The 20,872-nt window shown below is 37.4% G+C and overlaps 1 protein-coding gene across 1 annotated transcript in view; it reads left to right on the forward strand.

Annotated features, from left to right (window-relative positions):
* LOC124798864 (protein disulfide-isomerase A6 homolog) overlaps positions 1–20,872 on the forward strand; it is a 45,872-nt gene that overhangs the window by 17,921 nt on the left and 7,079 nt on the right. Inside the window, exons 3-6 of the mRNA XM_047262400.1 lie at positions 2,027–2,254; positions 7,916–8,077; positions 8,191–8,400; positions 13,090–13,247. Coding sequence (XP_047118356.1) covers positions 2,027–2,254; positions 7,916–8,077; positions 8,191–8,400; positions 13,090–13,247 — 758 coding nt within the window. The remainder of the gene's footprint in view (positions 1–2,026; positions 2,255–7,915; positions 8,078–8,190; positions 8,401–13,089; positions 13,248–20,872) is intronic.

A 20,872-nucleotide genomic window follows, 5' to 3' on the forward strand; every position in this document is an offset into this window, starting at 1 on the left:
GTTTTAATTTGTAGTGTCTCAGGGAGGTGTCTCAAGGCTACTGAGTGATGTTAATCTTGTCTCCTTATGATGCCTGCTATTTATGAACTTCCTATCTGGTCTTGGTCACACTGCTTGCTCCATTATCTTTCTCTGGGTCCCCAGTCTTATGGATATCCCGGGGAATGAACTGGCCAGCCGTTTAGCCAGACAAGTGATATCTCACCCAACATTCACTTTGACCACCCATGGCTTGGATTTGCAGGATGCAGACAAGATCTCTCCTCACTCTGAGATGGAAAATCATCTGATAAACTGCTGCCTCCTCCAATAAACTCTGCACTGTCAAGACTACAGTTGGGACCCTCCTTCTGTTCCTCCCAGAAGAAATCCATGGTCCTGTGTCACCTTCACATTGGTCATAATAGACTAAATCATAGTTTTATTTTATGTAACAAGCCGCTACCACCACATTGTGGTTGCAGACCATTAGACAGCAGCTCATATCCCGGTGGAATGCCCTCTTCTTGCTCTCCATTTTAAGTATGGTCTTTCAGATTCTTTGCCTCTAATATTGGTGGGCAACTTACAGACAGTTGAATTAGTTCTTACTTTTCTCTGTGGAAGTAGTTTTTGTTCTCAGAGATAACATTTTTGACTACTCTCGGGGCAGGAGTAGGGTGGTTGGGGTTGGGGCATCTCCTGCTCCGTGGGAAGTACTCTTGATTCTGCCTCCTTTGCCAGCTGCCTACACCACCCCTCTTCAGCTCTGTTCCAATTGCTTTTAGATATGGTTTCCACCTTTCTCTGCCACATTCTACTTTTCATTTTGACAATAGTACTCTGTGAAATTACTGGGTGCCGCTCCCCTCCTTAACACTATACTGTAATGGATCAGGGGTGAGGCAGCTGTGGAACAGGTGGATCCCATTGCATGCAGAGCCCTGGGGTGCACTCACCTGGGCACACCCATATGCTGCCTTCATTAATTCTGTCACCTTGTATTATTGGTGGGTCAGCTGTTCTCCATTTCATTTTTAGCCTTCTCACTTTTATTGTTATGAATCTCTTGGCTAGAAGATATTCTTTACTATATTCTTTACTCTTTAACTTTCATCGCCCTTAATTCAATTGGTGGCGGTCTGAGGCAGGTGGTATTTCTGTTGCCATAGATGAACTCTGGTAGACCCCTTGTCTGTTCTGGGCTATATACTGGACTGATTCTTGCATTATTACTCTTTCATAAATTATTTGTCAGCTCTGGCACCAGTATTGCCTTCAGTGGTTCGATTTTACCATTTTCCGTTTACAATGAATCGTGTAATTTTTGTGGTTCATGGCTTCATGTTGGAGAAGACATGCAATATGATGATTTCACTTATGTTGAGTGGCTTTGGTAGTGGCTTTATATTGGTTCTTAATGCTGAGTACTCCTCTTATCGTTGAATATATTAAATAGATACTTAATTAAAATTTCTAAAATTGTTTTTATATTTGCTTATACATAGTTTGTCAGTTTTCTTTCTGTATGTTTGTTGGTGGTTTTGTGCTTGATGTCGCAAGTATCCATTGGAATTTCTTGGTTCAATTACTTGTGATTTATTCTAACTTTTGTCATGTGGAAATGTCAGGAATATGAGACATAATGAGGAAATAGTTGACTGTACAGTTACCTGAATTTATTCATCAAGCTACTGGACTAGAATCTGGCAGAAAACTAGTTGCCCGATTTTATTTTTTTGTTATTTTATTTTAATTCCACCCCCCCCCCCCCCCCCCCCGTCCCCCCCCCATCCCCCCCTTATCCAGAGACAAAACAATCTTCCTGTGATGTGGTATCTCTCCAGGACTTGTATACCTCAAATAATCTTACGAATACATTACTAATTGGTTCATTTGGGCTTCCTGGAAAGAATAATAAAAGCATACATACTTCTTGTATGCAGTCAAAAATTTATATTTATTAATTTAAGATGCGCAACAATGTTTCAATTAATCACATAGAGGGAGAAATATTGTTCATTTTAATTTGTTTTATTTCTTCCAGGGTGTTATTAAAGTAGGAGCAGTGAATGCAGATGAACACAAGTCTTTAAGTTCCCAGTATGGTGTTAGAGGATTTCCAACTGTAAAAATATTTGGATCAGATAAGAGCAAACCCGAAGATTACAGTGGTCCTAGAACAGCTGAAGGACTTGTTGATTCTGGATTTAAAGCACTTAGGGATAAAGTTAACATTCAACTTGGTGGAAAACGAAGTGGTAGCAGTTCAAAGGTAAAAATTAAACAATTATTTAATAATCACTTTTGTTGCTGCTCTCTTGCTTGAAATGTTTAAAAATGTTTAAAATACATGTTTTATTTATTGTTAGCAGTGACTCTCTAAATATTTCTTTAAAAGTTTTAAATTGGTGTACAGTGTGATTATAATCAAAGTTAAACTTTCAAAACGCTGTAGAAATAACACCACTGATCAGAATGACATCAAATTGCAACAGAATATTATAGGAGAAGGGTGAAAACGTATGGCAGAAGGAAAAAAAGTGTGAAAATTGATCAGTAGATGGCGCTGTATGTGTTGGAATACGTAAATGGAAAACACCTTTCATGCGCACGACCCATTGAAGGTGGTATAAACACGCCGACTACACAGTTTTCCTCTTTTCACATCTGCGATACTTGCCATGACTGTCTCAATGCAGGATTGTGCTCTGCTTGTAAAGCTGTATTACAAGAATGATGACTGTGCACCCTCTCCACAGAAGTTCCGGACACTGAAGGGTTTGAAAAAAGACGTTGGTCCGATGACTGCTGTGTTTCTGGAGAAAATGATTTGGAAATTCGAAAATATGGGTTCTTTTGGTGTGCAACCTGGTAGAGGGCGGAATCAAATTGATTTGATGTCGGAGGAAGCAGTGGCCATAGCAATGCAGGAGAAGAGTGGTGGTGTGCAAACTTGTAGCGCATGGGGAATTTCCTGAACATTGGACATACCCATGAGCACGGTGTGTAAAATCTTATGAAACATCCTTCTTTGCTATCCATTAAAAATTACCCATGTGAACGAGTTGCTTCCTGTTGACTTGCCAGCAAGAGAGACCTTTGCTTTAGAATTTCTTGCTCGCATTGAAGTGGACAATGATTGGCTGTGGAAGATTTTGTGGACAGGCGAAGCCCATTTCCACCTGACAGGAAATGTCAATACACAGAATTCTCGAATGTGGGCAATGGAAAATCCACATGCAAATAAACTAGTGCCACTTCATCCTGAAAAGGTCACTGTGTGGTGCTGGTTTACAGTGCCCTTTATCATAGGGTCATATTTTTTCAAAGAGACTGGTGCTTCCGGTCCTGTTACCTGTCCAACACTTATAAGCGCTATGAGTGTTTTTTGTGCAACCGCTTCATACCAGCTCTCCAATGGTGTGGATGGGATTATTTTTATAAAAGATGGCACATCTCCGCACATTGCAAATGCAGTTAAGTGGCTTCTGAAGTGCCATTTCGGAAGTGCTAGAATTGTCAGCCGCCATTTCCTTACAGCCTGGCTGTCCCGATCACCTGATCTTAATCCATGTGACTTCTGGCTGTAGGGCTATCTGAAAGATGTGTTCAGGGTTCCTATTGCAAACTTAGCTGCATTGAAGGCACGCATTCCACAACACATTCTGAATGTGACCCCGGAAACACTTTGATCAGTTGTGGAACATGCTGTTTCTCGATTTCAACTTGTTGCAGAAGACTGTGGACAGCACATTGAACATGTTTCGCGCCAGTCACGTGGAACTTAATTATCTGGTTTGATTTTGATTGATGCTTTTTATGCAGCTTTTGGCCTCATGATAATTAAATACAGATTTTTTTCACATCTTCATTGCTGTGGTGGATGGGCTTACGCAAGTAACAGTAGCACATCTGTACACCCATCCACACAAAGTAGTACAGTTTTTCCAATGTCAGACGTACACTTTGGGCATCGTTGTAAGATTCATTTGTCATTTGTAGTTGACCCCTATTATGATGCTTACAGTGCCATCTGTTGCTACATTTTGTAACTTTTTATTTTTCTTCTGCCATACATTTCCCCCTTCACTGATAGTATTCCGTTGCAATTTGATGTCATTTTGACCAGTGGTGTTGTTTCTACAGCTGTTTGAAAGTTTAATTATAATCACCCTGTATATTGAAAGGTACACTGGACTGTAACACACATTAGTTAAGTGAATCAGATGGGTAAATTTGGAAGCAGCATTGAGGTTTAGTGTAACAAATCCCGTTTAGCAATAGGATTTTTATGGATGGTTAACAAAACTTCCTTTATTTTTTTAATTCATTAGATGCTGCAAAAATTGTACTGTAGTCCTTGTTTAAATGTTTCTCACGTGTTTTCAGGGAGCCTAAATATTTTACAAGTTACTAAATTCTTGACAGTTAATAAAGAAAGTAAAGTACTGATAAGAATCAGTGATCATAATGAATTTCCTGAGTCATGTCGTCTAGATTACTTCATTTTTGTTATTACGTTATTTCAAGTATTATGTTTTAGCAATTTACATCGTCAGATCCTGTAATTAATAAGAGTTGAGAACTGTAAAACCTCACTTATCAAACTCAAAACTTTGAAAATAAAGTTGAGTGCCAATGGAAGAGGATGGTTTGAAAAGTTCTCAGAATGGAATAGGAAAAAAGTATTTACATCACTGAATCTCTCTTTATTTTTCAATGTAGTCTCCTTGTAGATGAATGCACTTGGTTTCCAACAATGTTCCAGTGCCTTGATCCCATCTTGAAAATGAGTTCTCTCCAGGCCTGCAAAATAGTCATCAACTGTGGTTGTCAATTCTTTGTTTTCTTTGTTTTCAGTTTTGGGAAGAGATGGAAGTTTGACAGAGCCATATCAGGTTAATAAGGCGGGTGTGACAACAATTCATACGTTTGTTCGTGTAATTTTTCCATGGTGACGGTACATGTGTGCAGGCGCGCATTGTCTTGATGGAAGATGACTTTCTTCCTTGCCAAACCTGGCCATTCTTTGTGTATCTTTTGTTGCAATTTGTCCAGGAGGTTAGCATAGTATTCTCCAGTAATTGTTTGCCCAGTGGGGAGATAATCTACAAACAGAATCCCCTTCGCATCCCAAAACACTGATGTATGACCTTTCGTGCCGAAGGAATTGTCTTAGCTTCCTGTGGTTGCAGTGAATCACCCTGTTTCTACTGCTTTGACTGTTGTTTTGTCTCTGGGGCATAGTAGTGCACACAATTTTCGTCTGTGGTCACAGACCGGCACAAAAAATCTTGTTCATTTCTCCTACAATGGGCCAGACATTGTTCCGATATGTCCATTATCATGCCATTTTTGATATAGCATTAAGTGTAGCAGCACCTATCTTGCAGACAATATTTTTTTTCATTTCTATAGTTAAAATGCAATATACCCTTTCAGATGACATCTGGCAAGCGTGAGGAATTTGACGCACTTTCAATCGGTCCTCCATGATCATTTTGTGCACTTTTGCTATAATTTCTGGGGTAGTCACACATCTTGGTCAACCACTGTGCAGATAATCATCTAAGATCTTCTGACCTAATTTAAATTAATTTGTCCATTTGGCAACAGTTGAATATGAAGGAGCAGAGTCTACCCGTGTATTCTGTAAATCGGCTTGAATGTCCTTTGCTTTCATATCTTTCTTCATGAAGTACTTCGCAAATCACTACGTGGGAACATTAACAGAGCCACGCCACTGCCACAGCTCTCTTCCAAGATCACTGACGTGGCTTGTGTTTACAGGCAACATTGCAATGAATATCACATGAACAACTTGTTGCACTAGTGCTGACCTCTCGTGTTGATTTAGAGAACTTTTCACACCATCGTCGTATAGTAAGTCATATACTGAAACAGTGTATCAGCTACCAATTGGACTCAAAAGTTTGCACATATAAAAGCACGAGGCAAGAGACAACAGTGGTGAGGCTAATGGTTTTCTAAACATTCGTGGATTTTCATGTATAAAAATTGAGAGCGATTTAAAACAGGAAATACTTGAAGTTGAATTATCCAAGAGTACTTAAGAGAAGTGGAGCAAATCAGTTTCGAATTTGCACTGATGATCTACAGGACACCAGCTGGTGGTGCTCACTGCTGCTCAACATAGTGAAGCTCGTGGTCATATTACTATGAATAACTTGACATTTCAGACTGTGGTAATATGTACATTTGGAGTCATCCTATCATCATGTTTACTCCAGGATCATGTATGATGCATGTTAAGTCACTGCTTTGATTCCTGGAACAATCCACAGACTGCATTGAGACTTGACAAAGTACCAGTACTGTGTTGCAGACTCCCTCCCTACCTCCATCAGTGAAGTCACAGATGGGTACGTAAACCCAGTGAATGAATCTGTTTTACATGGTCATTGCTGTCGTCTTCTGTTAATAGAACTTCCGATGCTGGCATATCCTTGTCTGACTATTACAACAATTTTAATAACTATTCCTTGGTGTGGCAAATGTGACATACCATCCTAACCCTTCTTTCAGTCAAGGTATGCCATAAAGCTGTTTTCTCCACTATTAAATTCAATGCTTCTTCATTAGTTACCCAGTCTACATAACTTATATGCAGTATTCTTCTATAACACCACATTCCAATAGTTTCTATGCACTTCTTATGTGTGCTGTTTATCATTAATTTTACACTTCCATCTATCACAGCATTCCAGACAAGTGATTTTAGAAACGACTTCCAGACATATCAAATATTTATTCAGCGTTAACAAATTTCTCTTTTTCAGAAGTTCTTCCCTTGCTGTTGCTATTCTGTATTTTGTATCCTTTCCACTTCAGCCTTTGTTAGTTATTTTGCTGTCCATGTAACAAAACTTGTTTCCTATTTTTAGTGTCTCATTTCCTAATTTAATTTCCTCAGCATCGTGTAGTAATAATTTGGCTTCATTCTGCTACTTGTGTTTTTCTTTTGTTGATGTTCATCTTGTAACTTCATTTCAAGATACTATCCGTTTCAGCCGACTGCTCTTTAAAGTCTTTTGCCATCTCTGCCAGAATTTAGTAATTTTTTTTGTCTCCAGGTACATAAATTTGTCAGATTTTTCCTCAATTTCCTTTACTGCTAGCTCTATGTACACACTCAGTAACACAGCTGATAGCTTAAAACCCTGTGTCACTCCTTTCTCAACTGCAGCTACCAGTTATTTTTCTTCATCTCTTAGAATTGCAGTGTGATTTCTGTACAAGTTGTGAATCACCTTTTTCTCGTTCGTATTTTACCTCTGACAAATTCAGAATTTCAAAGATTGTATCTCAGTCAGTACTGTCAAAAAGATTTTCTGCATTCGTAAATGTGGGTTTGTTTTTCTTCAACCTATTTACTAAGTTCAAGTCAATATTGCCTTTCATGTTCCTCAGTTTCTCTTGAACTGAAATTCTTCCTAGTCTAGTTCAGTTACTACCAGCCGTTCGATTCTTCTACAGATAATGTGTATTATAATTTTGCGACCACAACTTACTAAACTGACAACACAGTGTGAGTGTAAATAACCCATTAGCATCTGCCTTCTTTGGTATTGGGATTATTACACTCTTCCTGAAGTCTGAGGATATTTCACATTTCTTAGATATTTTGCATCCATGGTGAAACAGTTTTACAAAGAAGTTCATGTAATAAGTGTTCCCCATTAGACTGTCTCACAGTTCATATTTGGCTCAATTGAGTATTGCCAAATTATGTTTGCAACTGTATATGTTTCAATAATTGTATTCTTGCAACTGTAAACATGCGCTGCTGTTCCAGAACTTTTGAGCGTAATCTTTGTTGTTGTCATTTGTACTTTGTCAGAATATTTGTTAATGAAATATAACATTTATGTATAAAAGCATTCCTAACAAATAAACTTTTGGTCTTTAACAGAGTGATCCAAAAGATGTCATTGAACTGACAGACAGTAACTTCAAATCAAAAGTTTTAGATTCTGAAGATATTTGGCTGGTTGAATTTTATGCTCCTTGGTGTGGCCATTGTAAGAATCTTGCACCACATTGGGCTAAAGCAGCTACTGAACTGAAAGGAAAGGCGAGTACTACGGGTTGCATATATTTATGTAGAGGTAGATAACCGAGAAAAATAAAAAGAAACTGTTTGATATTTTAACTCTTATTTGTTTAAAATGAATTGCTTTGTTGTAGGTAAAACTTGGCGCTTTAGATGCAACAGTACATACTGTAACAGCAAATGAATATGGAGTACAGGGATATCCTACAATAAAATATTTTGGACCTGGCAGGAAGGAATCAAGCTCGGCTCAAGACTACACTGGTGGCAGGACAAGCAGTGATATAGTAACATGGGCAATGGAAAAACTGGCAGAAAATGTTCCTGCTCCAGATGTGAAACAGGTCAGTCATTCAACAAATAAAGCTAGTAATGTGTGTGTGTGTGTGTGTGTGTAATCATGAACAAGAAGAAATAAAAGTTGTCTCAATAGTAAATAACTCTGTTAGAATGTAGTGGATTAAAAGTTAGATGTAATTCTCCTTACTTGCCTCGATATACATAGACAACATTTCATGCTGAATCACACCATGGCAAAAGTTTGGGATTCAGCCACACCTAAATATAGATATAAGCCTCTAAAGTGGCCAAAAAATTTGGCGTGCTGTTCTGAGAGCCAAGGTTTGACCGACCACTGCTACTTTTCGTATAAACCAATCACACCAAAACTTCAGAGGGTTATTCCTATCTATGATGTCTATATATGGATGAAATTTAACTAACATTGGATGCCTAGATGAAAAGATACGCCCCTGCAAAGTTGGCCAAAATTTTATACGTTCAAATTTTAGAGTATTTGGGGGGGGGGGGGGGGCAATATCTCGACTGTTTCTCTTACTACAGCTGGAAAGAGCATGCTTTAAGTTTCAAAGCTATATTGTTTAATTTCTGGATCTTTCTGAGTAAGAGTACGTTTCAAGAGTTATTAGTTTTGCACTTCTAGAAGATTGAAAAGTGAAATATTTTTCACATGAATTCCCATAATTAATTTTTTTATTTGACTATATAAATCAGTTTCAAACAGTAATTTAACATATGCTATAAAACAAGTATAATAAACAACACAGCAAATTTTCAAAACAAAAACACTAAATAGTCAGTTCCATTTTTGGTTAAATAGCTCCACAGTTTTGTCAAGGACAAATTGAAAAAACAGTATTGTCTTCCTGATGATGACGTTGAAGGTGCTTTTAGTCATGAAAATAATGAAAATATGTTGCTCAGGAATCCAACAGGTAGTTTTTGCAGTTGGCCAATGGAAGGGACAAGCAGTAACATGTGGCTGATGAGGACATCTTGTTGTTCATGTGAAACTTGACAGACTCTTCCAACTTGCCAAAAATTGTCATACTGTCCTGGTTGTAAATTTGCAATTGAGATTGCTGGAATTTCATCATCTACTTCAGGGGCATTAACTGTGAATGCTGTAGCATCATTGTAAACTCTTTCTCCGAGCTGATTTCGATTAATTGGCTTAAACTGATGATTTTCTCTTGTTCCAGATATTGTATGTCCCATGTCAAACATTGTTTCTTGATCCGGATGATTTTTTTTTTTTTCATTTGCTACATAAAAAAACTTTTTCTGGACTACTATCATCACAGAATTTGAACAAATCATATGGAGTCAATATTTGGTTATCTAAGGGCCTCTGCAAACTACTAAGGAGTGCTAGTCTTTTTGCTGTTCCCCCAGTGCCAGCACATGGTGATATACTGTGGCTTGTTCCAAAAAAAATCCATTCGGCAGTGGTGCTAAAATCCTTTTCATGCAGACATAAATTGATGAAACTTTTGGAATTCTTATACTGAGCAGCTGAACCATCACTAAATAAATGTTCTTCATGTTTTCAATCTTTGTCTTTAAATATGCTATTAGCTTTATTTGATGGGCATGGACAGCAATTGTTATCACGACAGAGACAACAAATGCTGATAGTCTGACATTCTTTGCCACCAAAATAGATAGCAAATGGATGTAATGTGGCTTGACTATGCTTCCAATGAAATCCTTGCACTACATCGTGAACAACAAATGAATAATTCTCAGCAAAATCCATCAATGTTATTAATTAATTTCCTGCAAGATTTCTTTTTAGCTGCGTAGGGTTTAAACTTTAGTGTTTTGTCAGAAAGTGATGGCTTCTTAAATTGGTAATTTTCAAAATCAGTGCCACCATGAAATCTTCAGCAGTGCTCTGATATGTCTCCAATTTGCTTCTGGTAGTATGAACCCATTGCTTGTATTACACTGTTTCTTTAGGGTCATAGTCTTCAAAAGGGTCTTTAAGAAAAGCTTCTAGTTTTATTTTTTCTGGACATTCCTCACAGCACTCACAGCATTGTTGCAGTGTACAATCTTTTAAGTCTAAACTGCATACAGTTTCTCCCCCCCCCTCTCCTAACTCTGTAATAACCTCAGCTGGATGTTTCTGAAGCCAAGCTCACAAAATTTTGAGAAGCTTAGTTGAGTTCATTTTGCTTACAATAAACAATGATTTTTTTATTTTATTTTTTATTTTATTTTATTTTTTTTTTAGGTTACAAAGAAGCAGGTGTTTCTGCTTCTGAATCTTCCCTTTTCAGTTTGCAGGTGTTGCCAAAATTCCATCTTCCATCTCTAGTTTCCTAGACTTCTTCACCATTTTAGTCGAAACAGCAAATTCCTTAGCTGTTTTTTCAATAGTCCAGGTATTTGGGGCCAGGGTCAAAATTTGAACTTTACTGCTATTTCTTGAAGCCTGAAATATCTTAAGTTTTTAAATTAACATGTCCATATCTTTACATTTCTGGCACTTTTCCATTTGCATTTGAGCAATGGCTACTTGGCTCACACCAGCAGCTGTGGCAATTACATTAGTAATGCTGCCTTAGGCTTTCAGAACTTTGCTCTTTATGTGTCCCATTGAATGCCTTTTGCTGATCTGTTGAAGCTTTAATGGTGATTCACCATGTGGTGATAATGAAGTATTAGCAGTAAAACGAGCATCAACAACATCCATATCTTCAGTAGATGGTGATTCTTGCTTATTATGGTAGGATGATTCTTTTTGGGCCACATTTGGTACCAATTTTCTGACCAGGTTTAAAAAACTTCATTAGTCGGTAACTTCAACCAATCGGACATCGCAATGGTTACTGCTGTTAAAATCTTCTTGGTTACGTGTTGTTCTTTACTACCAAATGGGTTGCAGCAAGTCTTCTGCAAGAACAGAAATTTTGTTATCAACAAGGCGTTATGTTATGAACAAATTTGGGCATCTTCAGTAAAATCAAGCCCAGACCTACGCTGTAGAAGCTCCTTCTCCATTGGTGACATTTCCTCAACTTCTTGTAGATGACTTTTGTCATAATAGAGTGGTGATGACTCGTAACAATCAGCTTCATCTGATCCGCCAAAGTAGCTGGGTGCAAGGGTCTCTTGGTTCATTTTATACAATAATTTATTGACCTTTTACAAGCAATTTTGAAAGCTGATGAACATCTGGGTTTGAAGCTTAGAAGATTTAATCTTGCACATAAAATATACAAATTAGGCCATCAAAACATATTGTTTTAGTGGTCACCTTCAGCTAAAACAATGACTGTTGATTACTCAAACACTCAGTACTCAACACTAAGATTGTACAATGTCAACACCAAAGATTACACTGCACAGAAAACTGACACTGTGAAAATTGCCAATAATGAAAGCAACCATTGAAAGTGGTGAATCAGCAATGTATCACTGCTGCGAGGATAGAGCCGTAAAAGAAAAACACTATTGCTGCTTTATAATGTCGATGGAAACGGAGTGAAAATGCATATATGCACCACCATGCATTGTAGGATTAGAACGTTCTAAAGCAACATAGCATTCCATTATGATCTTATAGATTTTATAATCTTGACCATTTTCTGAGGTTTTATTATATTTATATTCTATACTGTAAAATGATGTAAAAACACTTCTTATTAGCATAGTTACATTCCCTAAACTTCAGGAAAATCTGATACTACTGAAAGAAACTACACTTACACATTTTTTTATTGGTTTAAAGTTTCAAATTTTATTAATTTTTTGATTTATCGATAATCTATTGTCCGTGCTTTTGATAGCTATTCTTACCCATTGGTGTGCAAGATCCAGAGATTAAATTATGTAACTTTGAAAGCTTAAAGCATGCTCTTTCCAGCTGTGGCAAGAAAAAAAGATTTAAAAAGTGACAATTGAGATAATGCCTCCCAAAAATACCCTAAAATTTGAATGTAGAAAATTTTGGCCAACTTGTGTGCAGATGCATATCTTTTCATGTAAGCATCCAATGCTAATTAAATTTGATCAATAGATAGCCATCATAGATAGAAAAAACCCTCTGAAGTTTTGGTGTGATTGGTTCATACGAAAAGTAGCAGTGGTCAGTCAAACCTTGGCTCTCAGAATAGCTCGCCAAATTTTTTAGCCGCTTTAGAGGCTTGTATCTGTATTTAGATGTGACTAAATCCCAATTTTTTTTTTGCCATGTTGTGATTCAGCATAAAGTTGTCTGTGTATAGTAAAGCAAATGACCTATCAATCTTGGCACATTTGCACTTTCGTATGTGATACAAAGATGAGTATCCTCTCTTTAAAAGCCCCTAAAAATTCAACCACTGAAGATACTGGACTGAAATTTGGTTTGTAACCTTCAAAGGCCATATAGAATCTTCACACCAAATTTCGTTACATTTGGAGATGGTAGAGTGGAGGCGTTTTTTAATATTGGTCCCTTTGATGTGGAATGACCCTTAGATGACCTCTGTCTCAGCTGTTAAACCAGAAAACAAAGCAAACTTTCTAAGTTGAGCATAAGGCGGAAGTTTTTTTATTGTGGCATTCAGGTATTATTTTTCCAGACCAGAATGGCACACTTACCTTTCTGTGTGTTTGTGAACTTCAGTATTTCCTGAAGTATCTGCATAATTTTAGCAGTTGTCCACCCCTTGTTTGTATCCCTCACTGTGTGCAACTATGCACCAGTGCTTCGTAAACTCTCATTTCTTCTCTGTTTGCAGATAATAAATGAAGAAACCCTTAAAGAAGCCTGCGAAGAACATCCACTTTGTGTTGTATCTGTTTTGCCCCATATTTTGGACTGTCAGTCAGATTGCCGATATAGTTATCTAGACACACTGAAGAAAATGGGTGAGAAGTACAAACAGAAAATGTGGGGGTAAGTTTTAAGTGACTTGTTTTTCTTCTTATGCTTTGTATTTCTCCATAATAGCATTGTGTTTCTAACTTAAAGCAATTAAACATTAATAAACAATGTGATGCCACAAGAGGATTTTGTATGCAGGCACATTTAAATGTCTAAACTTTTGCAGAAAATAAAAATTATGTTAATGCAGTAAATACCATATAAATGGAATTAGTTAGGTAACACACACACACACAATACACTCTATATATCAGTAACTTGCCTAGTCTTCTTCATCTACAATGCAGTCATATAGTCAGAAACATGTGAGATGTCAGTTTGGGGGACAGTTAAGCAGCTGGCTGTAGAATTTTCACATGTTATCAACCTGGGAGATATTAATGTAAATGTTCTTCCTTTTGTTCTTTAAATTCCTTTTAGTATCATTGTGTGTGATTGCCATTAAATACTTCTCCACACATGCAGTAAAAAAAATCTAATGACCTTGCTGACATGTTGAGGTGGTGAAAAAACTGTTCATATAAATACTGAATAGTTCAAAATACTCTAAAAGTACTTAATTCTTTCTTTATTGATCTATTCAATGCTGTATCTTCCTGAAGATATTTACACTAAAATTCCTCACTGTTTTACAAAAGTAATATGTGGATGGTAAGCAGTATACACGAAGAGAATATAAGCTTTTGAAATGTTACGCTACAAGGATAACTAATAGCAATACCAAATTGCATCTAGGGGGAAAAAAAAACTTTTGACTTTACTAAACAAAGGAATAACAAACAGTGGAAAGTCCATGACGAAATAACAATATTATGAAAAGGGTAGGTTGCTGTTGACCAGATTGGAGACATTGAATAGCAAACAGGCACAATGAAAATACTGCTGTACGTTAAGCCTTTGGCCAGAAGCCCTTCTTCCGACGTAGAAAAAGTGTGCGTGCGCACATACATACACCTGCAATAGAACTAGATGCAATGTCTGTCCCATACATCCTCCTACCCCGACCTACTCCAGTCAGGCCGCGGGTATCCCCTATCTCATCAAAGGCAGGGCTACCTGAAAGCAGTCATGTGATCTACAAACGAAGTTGCAACCAATACATGGGTATGAAAACTAACAAGCTGTCTGTCCACATGAATAGCTACTAACAAACTGTGACCAAAAGACAGCTGGACCACCTGCTAGCTGAATCAAGGTGCCCAACCACATAGTGCTTCACTTCAGCGACTGCTTCATAATCTGTGCCATCTGGTTCCTTCCTTCCAACACCAGATTTTCAGAACTGCACAAGTGACAACTTTCCCTGCAATATATCCTATGTTCCCATAGCCAAGGTGTGTATGCCCTGGGGAAATTTTCGGAATTCTGGGGAATTTTTTTGTTCTAATTTACAGTTAAATTTTTGTAATTTTGACTGGTAAGAACTGATACTCTAACAAAGAGTATTACTGTATCCTGCTACTGCAGTATAACACCTGCAGCAATAACTCATAAGCAAGAGAAAAAACCAAAATGAAACTTTGGTTGTAAAGGAAATGTGTCATTTAGAAAAAAGTGCACACACAAGCATCTGCCAACAGCAATATTTGTCAAAGGCCTTACGACGAAGACGACGCAATACTTCGTAACAACAAACTGCTTCCCCCCCCTATACTCTTGCAATTTCTGAAATGAAAAGCATTAATTTCAAAGTAAATTTCCTATTATGCAAAATGAATTATGTTATGTGTGAGAATGTGCAATGAATTTCTAAAAATCAGTGTTGACTCTCATTTAAAACTTTGAGGACCGGCCACTTAGAATTATTTAGAGCCCAGAAGACCAGACATTTATGTAATTATTTTAAGATTTATGGGTACATTTGTGTGATGTATCTTATAGTGTCACACACACACACACACACACACACACACACACACACACACACACAAAAAGGCAAATATTACACATGAAAGATTAGCTTATTAATCTTGGAGATCAATATATGTGAAAGCTTAGTTTTTCTTGTAGCTACATTGTGTATAATCATTTCAGCCATTAACTTTCCTAATTGTTTGTATGCATTACTTAGCCAAAGTGACAGCACTGTTGACTACATAACCTGTCAAATGCTTCGGATATCTGCCATCATCAACTGGCGAGATCACGTAACAAGAGCTATGATTGGCTTACTTACAAAACAGCATTGCAATCTCGATTTCAGTGCTTTGGAAACTAAAGTTCTGTGTTTGGTGGCATTCAAATTTGTAAGTTTTTCAGTTTATGGGGAAGTGCACTGTCACTTAGCACAGAAAAAGTGTGTTTTTAACTGGGAAATCTGGCAAAAATCAAGGATTTCTTTTCCTTGTCTGACGTATACACCCTGATAACCCCCTGGCCCCAGCCCTCACTAGTCCCCTTCCATGATCCCACTCCAAAACCACACAAGCCTTCTATTCCACCAACACATCCAGTAATCTTTTTTTCCCATTCTCTAGTCCTCTCCATTTCTGCTCCCTTTCCCCCGTCACCAAATATCCTGACTACACCTAGCAACTCTATTCTGTCCCCACTACATCCCTACATCCTCCCACAAGCAATACTAAACCTTCAACCATCCTGCTCCAGCCTCCTCTGTACTCCACCATCCACAGCAAATTGTTTATCCCATCAGGTGTAGTTGCAGTCTGGCTGCTGCAGGCAAGACACAGTGGTCTTGTGTGTGTGTGTGTGTGTGTGTGTGTGTGTGTGTGTGTGTGTGTGTGTGTTTTTTTCCCCACTTCAGAAGGTGGTGTTCCGGCTCAAAGCTTAAATGCATAGCAGTCTTCTTTTCATTGTGCCTGTCTGTGACTCAGTGTCTCCTCTATATGGTGAATAGTGTCTATCCTTTTAATAATATTGTCATTAACCAAAGAAATCAGTTGACAGGACACATCCTGAGACATTAGGAAATAGATAATTATGTAATAGTGGAGTTCATAATAGAGGAGGACAAAAAGCTTAACTGCAAGAACCAGGTTCAAGTGGCTGTAGCTTGCAGCAGTTGCAGAGAGATAAGATACTTGAACAAGATAGGCTAGTATAGAGAGCTGCATCAATATTTTGCATTTGAAAGTAGTATGCTCTGCTAAAATGATTTACATTTTGTGTATCATACTTAAGGGAAAAGAATAATGTCACTGGGAATTTATGGGAAAAAATGTTAAACATACATGTCGGGATTGTCATTAGACCTTTAAAATTGTTAGATATTTAGCTCTGAAAAGTTAAAGAAATATTGTTAAACACATTTGCACAACAACTTTTTCTGCAAGGAAATCGTACCAAATGGATAGCTAATTTCTCTTCATTGTCTCAATATGGACAGTAGTCACTCACTGAATGAAAAGAAAAGTTATCATCAACACAAGGTATTACAAAATCAACGCATTATTTCAAAAACTGGCAAATAGGACCTTATTTGAAGCATTTACACATTTTGTCAAAATTTTTACTTTACAATGACCATTATGCCCTCCAAACGTAACAACTTCTGAAGTTATATCAGTCACTTCTTTTCATAAATTGAAAAGGAACACAGGACAATGATATTTGAACAGATGTATTAAAAACTTTGCCTTCATTTGAAAATAGTGAGTAATACCAAGAATGAATTATAACTGTAATTTAAATTTTCATGTAATGTCATTAAGGCCAGTTTGAGACAAAAAATATTAGTTCATTAAAATATAAATACTTCTTGGTAAGAGAAGAGTACCGTATTTACTCGAATCTAAGCCGCACTTTTTTTCCAGTTTTTGTAATCCAAAAACCTGCCTGCGGCTTAGAATAGAGTGCAAAGTAAGCGGGAGTTCTGAAAAATGTTGGTTGGTGCCACCACAACTTAACTTCTGCCGTCGAATTATGTAGAGCTACACAGGCTTGCTTTCCAGGCAGGCACAAAGATAAATACTGGCAACAAAACCTCTGCGTCAGTAAATTTAAAAAAAAAGGCAGAAGACGAGCTTTTTTTTTTTTTTTTTTTTTTTTTTTTTTTTTTTTCCCCCGCCTCGAGTTTTGACCACTTAATTTTCATACATTATCCAACGAAGTAAATACAAATTCCGTATTGGTCATCTTCGAATGTAGCAGCATTTCAACGTACTACGAAAATCCGACTGGCAAGACTGTTTAGGATGTTTGTCAATATGGCCAACTCTACATTCTGAATTTTTTCCTACCTGTGACAAGAGATCGTTGCTAATAGGAACTTTTATGAATTGTGAATCACATGCAGTATTCTCTTCACCATAAAAATAAGATGAATGTAAACATTTTGCCATGTATTCTTTCGTGTTTGCTGCTAGCTCATTTAAATCCTGTCTGACTCATTTAAATCCTGTCTGACTCGTTTAAATCCTGTCTGACTCGTTTAAATCCTGTCTGACTCGTTTAAATCCTGTCTGACTCGTTTAAATCCTGTCTGACTCGTTTAAATCCTGTCTGACTCGTTTAAATCCTGTCTGACTCGTTTAAATCCTGTCTGACTCGTTTAAATCCTGTCTGACTCGTTTAAATCCTGTCTGACTCGTTTAAATCCTGTCTGACTCGTTTAAATCCTGTCTGACTCGTTTAAATCCTGTCTGACTCGTTTAAATCCTGTCTGACTCGTTTAAATCCTGTCTGACTCGTTTAAATCCTGTCTGACTCGTTTAACCCTGCTGTTCTGTTCGGGTCTATATGACCCGAAACGAATATGAACGTTATTTTACATTATGTAAATACCAATATATATTTATGAAACTTTGTGACTTTGTCTGAAAATGGATGAGCAGCATGTGTTTTAAAAGGTTTTAAAAAAGTTTAAGAAGTTTGGGCTTCAACTGTAATAGTTGCATATGTAATGTTCGGGTCATAATGACCCGACACAAATATGTTTAGTGTAACTCGTATTTATTTCTAAAATCTGGAAATGGCGAAAATTATTTTTGTTGTGTTGTGTGGGAATAGTGACTGCATCATTCCAACTTACTCTCAACAATCACCTAAAGCTCCATGCGTTCACAACAATGGGCTTGTTTGTTGCTTTCCCCAGGAAATAATAATTGGCAGTTCTCAATAATTGGAATGCTTTGTTTCTGCCCAGTTTGACTTGTGACACCATGGCGATGAGACCATTGAATGATCGTGAGTTGGAAGAAATAGTAAATGCCTCACCAGATGAAGGATCACTTTCTGAGTTTGAAGATCACATCAGCAATGCATCTGAAAGCGAGTGTTCCGATGACAGTTACGACAGTCCACAGCCCATACAAAATAGTGTAGAGACTTTTCTTTCTAAAAATGGGAATATAGAATGGCAGTTGCATCCACCAGCACAACATGGTCGCCTACCAGCTTCGAACATCATCAAGAGTACCCCAGGAGTTACCAGGTATGCAGTCAGCAGAATATCTGATGTAAAATGTTCATTTGAAGCAGTATTTCACACAGCGCTTCAAAATGAAATAATAGAGATGACAAATATTGAAGGGCAGCGAGTTTATGGTGAACAGTGGACAGATATTGATGGTTCTGTTTTCCATGCATACTTAGGACTCTTACTCCTAGCGGGTGTATATCGATCTCATGGGGAGTCTACAAAAAGTTTGTGGGATAAAGATACTGGGCGAAACATATTTCGAGCAACCATGTCTCATGAAACATTCTGTAAGATATCACGTGTCCTGCGATTTGACAAGAAATCTACTAGAGAGGAAAGACGACGTACTGACAAACTTGCCGCAATTCGTAGTATTTGGGAGAAGTGGGTAGAGGTCCTTCCTAAACTGTATAATCCAGGAGAAAATGTTACTGTTGACGAGCAGTTAGTAGCATTTAGAGGTCGCTGTCCATTCAAGCAGTATATCCCAAGTAAACCGGCAAAATATGGGATCAAAATATGGACCATGTGTGACAGCAAAACTTCATACGTACTGAAAGCCCAAATTTATACAGGAAAGGTGAGTGGAGCGGCACCAGAAAGAAATCAGGGAATGAGGGTGGTATCTGATCTCACTTCTGAGTTACGTGGTCAGAATATCACGTGTGACAACTTTTTTACGTCGTACAATTTGGGGCAGCTGCTTCTGAAAAGGAAATTGACTATGTTGGGAACTATACGGAAAAATAAGCCGGAGCTTCCACACAAAATGACCAACAAGGAGGTACACAGCTCTTCATTTTACTTCACAAATGACACTACTGTGGTTAATTATATTCCTAAGAGACACAAGAATGTTGTACTTATGAGCACTCTCCACCATGATGCGGAAATCAGTGACAGGGCTGATAAGAAGCCAAAAATGATTTTGGACTATAATTCAACCAAAGGTGCTGTAGACACGCTTGATCAGTTATTAGGTACATATACATGCAAACGAAAAAGTAATAGGTGGCCAATGATAGTTTTCTACAATATTCTTGATGTTTCTGCTTATAATGCATACGTTTTGTGGATTTCGGTTGACCCTAATTGGAATGCAAGCAAATTGACTAGAAGGAGAATATTCTTGGAGGAACTTGGAAAGTCACTGATAAAAGAACATATTGCATCAAGAACGCATTTCCCAAGAACAGAAGATTCTTTGAGAATGGTCACAAGCATCCAAAACCCGAATGATGTGGGTGGTGTGTCAGAATCGGTAACAACAAGAAAATCTACAAAACGTGCACGCTGTAAGTTCTGTCCATCAAGTAATGACAATAAAACAAACATGGTGTGTGGAAAATGTAGTAAACATATTTGCAAGAAACATGTAACCTACTTGTGTCCACAGTGCAAGCAGTAAGAAAAGAACTGTAGTATTTTATAAGATGATTGTATTGAAAATTCTGTTGTTTCAAATTTATGTGAATACTTGTGCCTAAACTACAATCAGTAAGAAGAGAGGATTCTAAAGTTGTAGTGCTTTCTATGTTGGAATGTAATAAAAAAACTGTAGTGTGTTCTGTACTGTAGTGTGCTCTAAGATGAATATCTGTAATGACAACTGTCTGTTGTTAGAAAATGTCAATACTTACGTCTAAACTGTCAACAATAAGAATAGAAGTATGGAAAAACTGTAGTGCTTTCTAAGTTGAATGCCTGTAATGGAAACTGTCTGTTGTTTCAAATTTATGTGCATATTTAAATGAAAAATATCCCTCAATAAAGTTGTATGCATTGTTATTATTATTATTATTACCATTATTATTATTATTATTATTATTATTATTATTACTAACAAGGTACTGGAATAGAACAACAATGTCGATAGCTAAAACTGTACCAAAATTTATGTTTCTAAAGCATTTTGATATGTCGGGTCATATTGACCCGAACAGTATATATGTCAAGTAAAAGTGAACAGAACAGCAGGGTTAAATCCTGTCTGACTCGTTTAAATCCTGTCTGACTCGTTTAAATCCTGTCTGACTCGTTTAAATCCTGTCTGACTCGTTTAAATCCTGTCTGACTCGTTTAAATCCTGTCTGACTCGTTTAAATCCTGTCTGACTCGTTTAAATCCTGTCTGACTCGTTTAAATCCTGTCTGACTCGTTTAAATCCTGTCTGACTCGTTTAAATCCTGTCTGACTCGTTTAAATCCTGTCTGACTCGTTTAAATCCTGTCTGACTCGTTTAAATCCTGTCTGACTC

This window comes from Schistocerca piceifrons, chromosome 1, assembly GCF_021461385.2.
Source record: "Schistocerca piceifrons isolate TAMUIC-IGC-003096 chromosome 1, iqSchPice1.1, whole genome shotgun sequence".
Lineage (NCBI taxonomy): Eukaryota > Metazoa > Arthropoda > Insecta > Orthoptera > Acrididae > Schistocerca > Schistocerca piceifrons.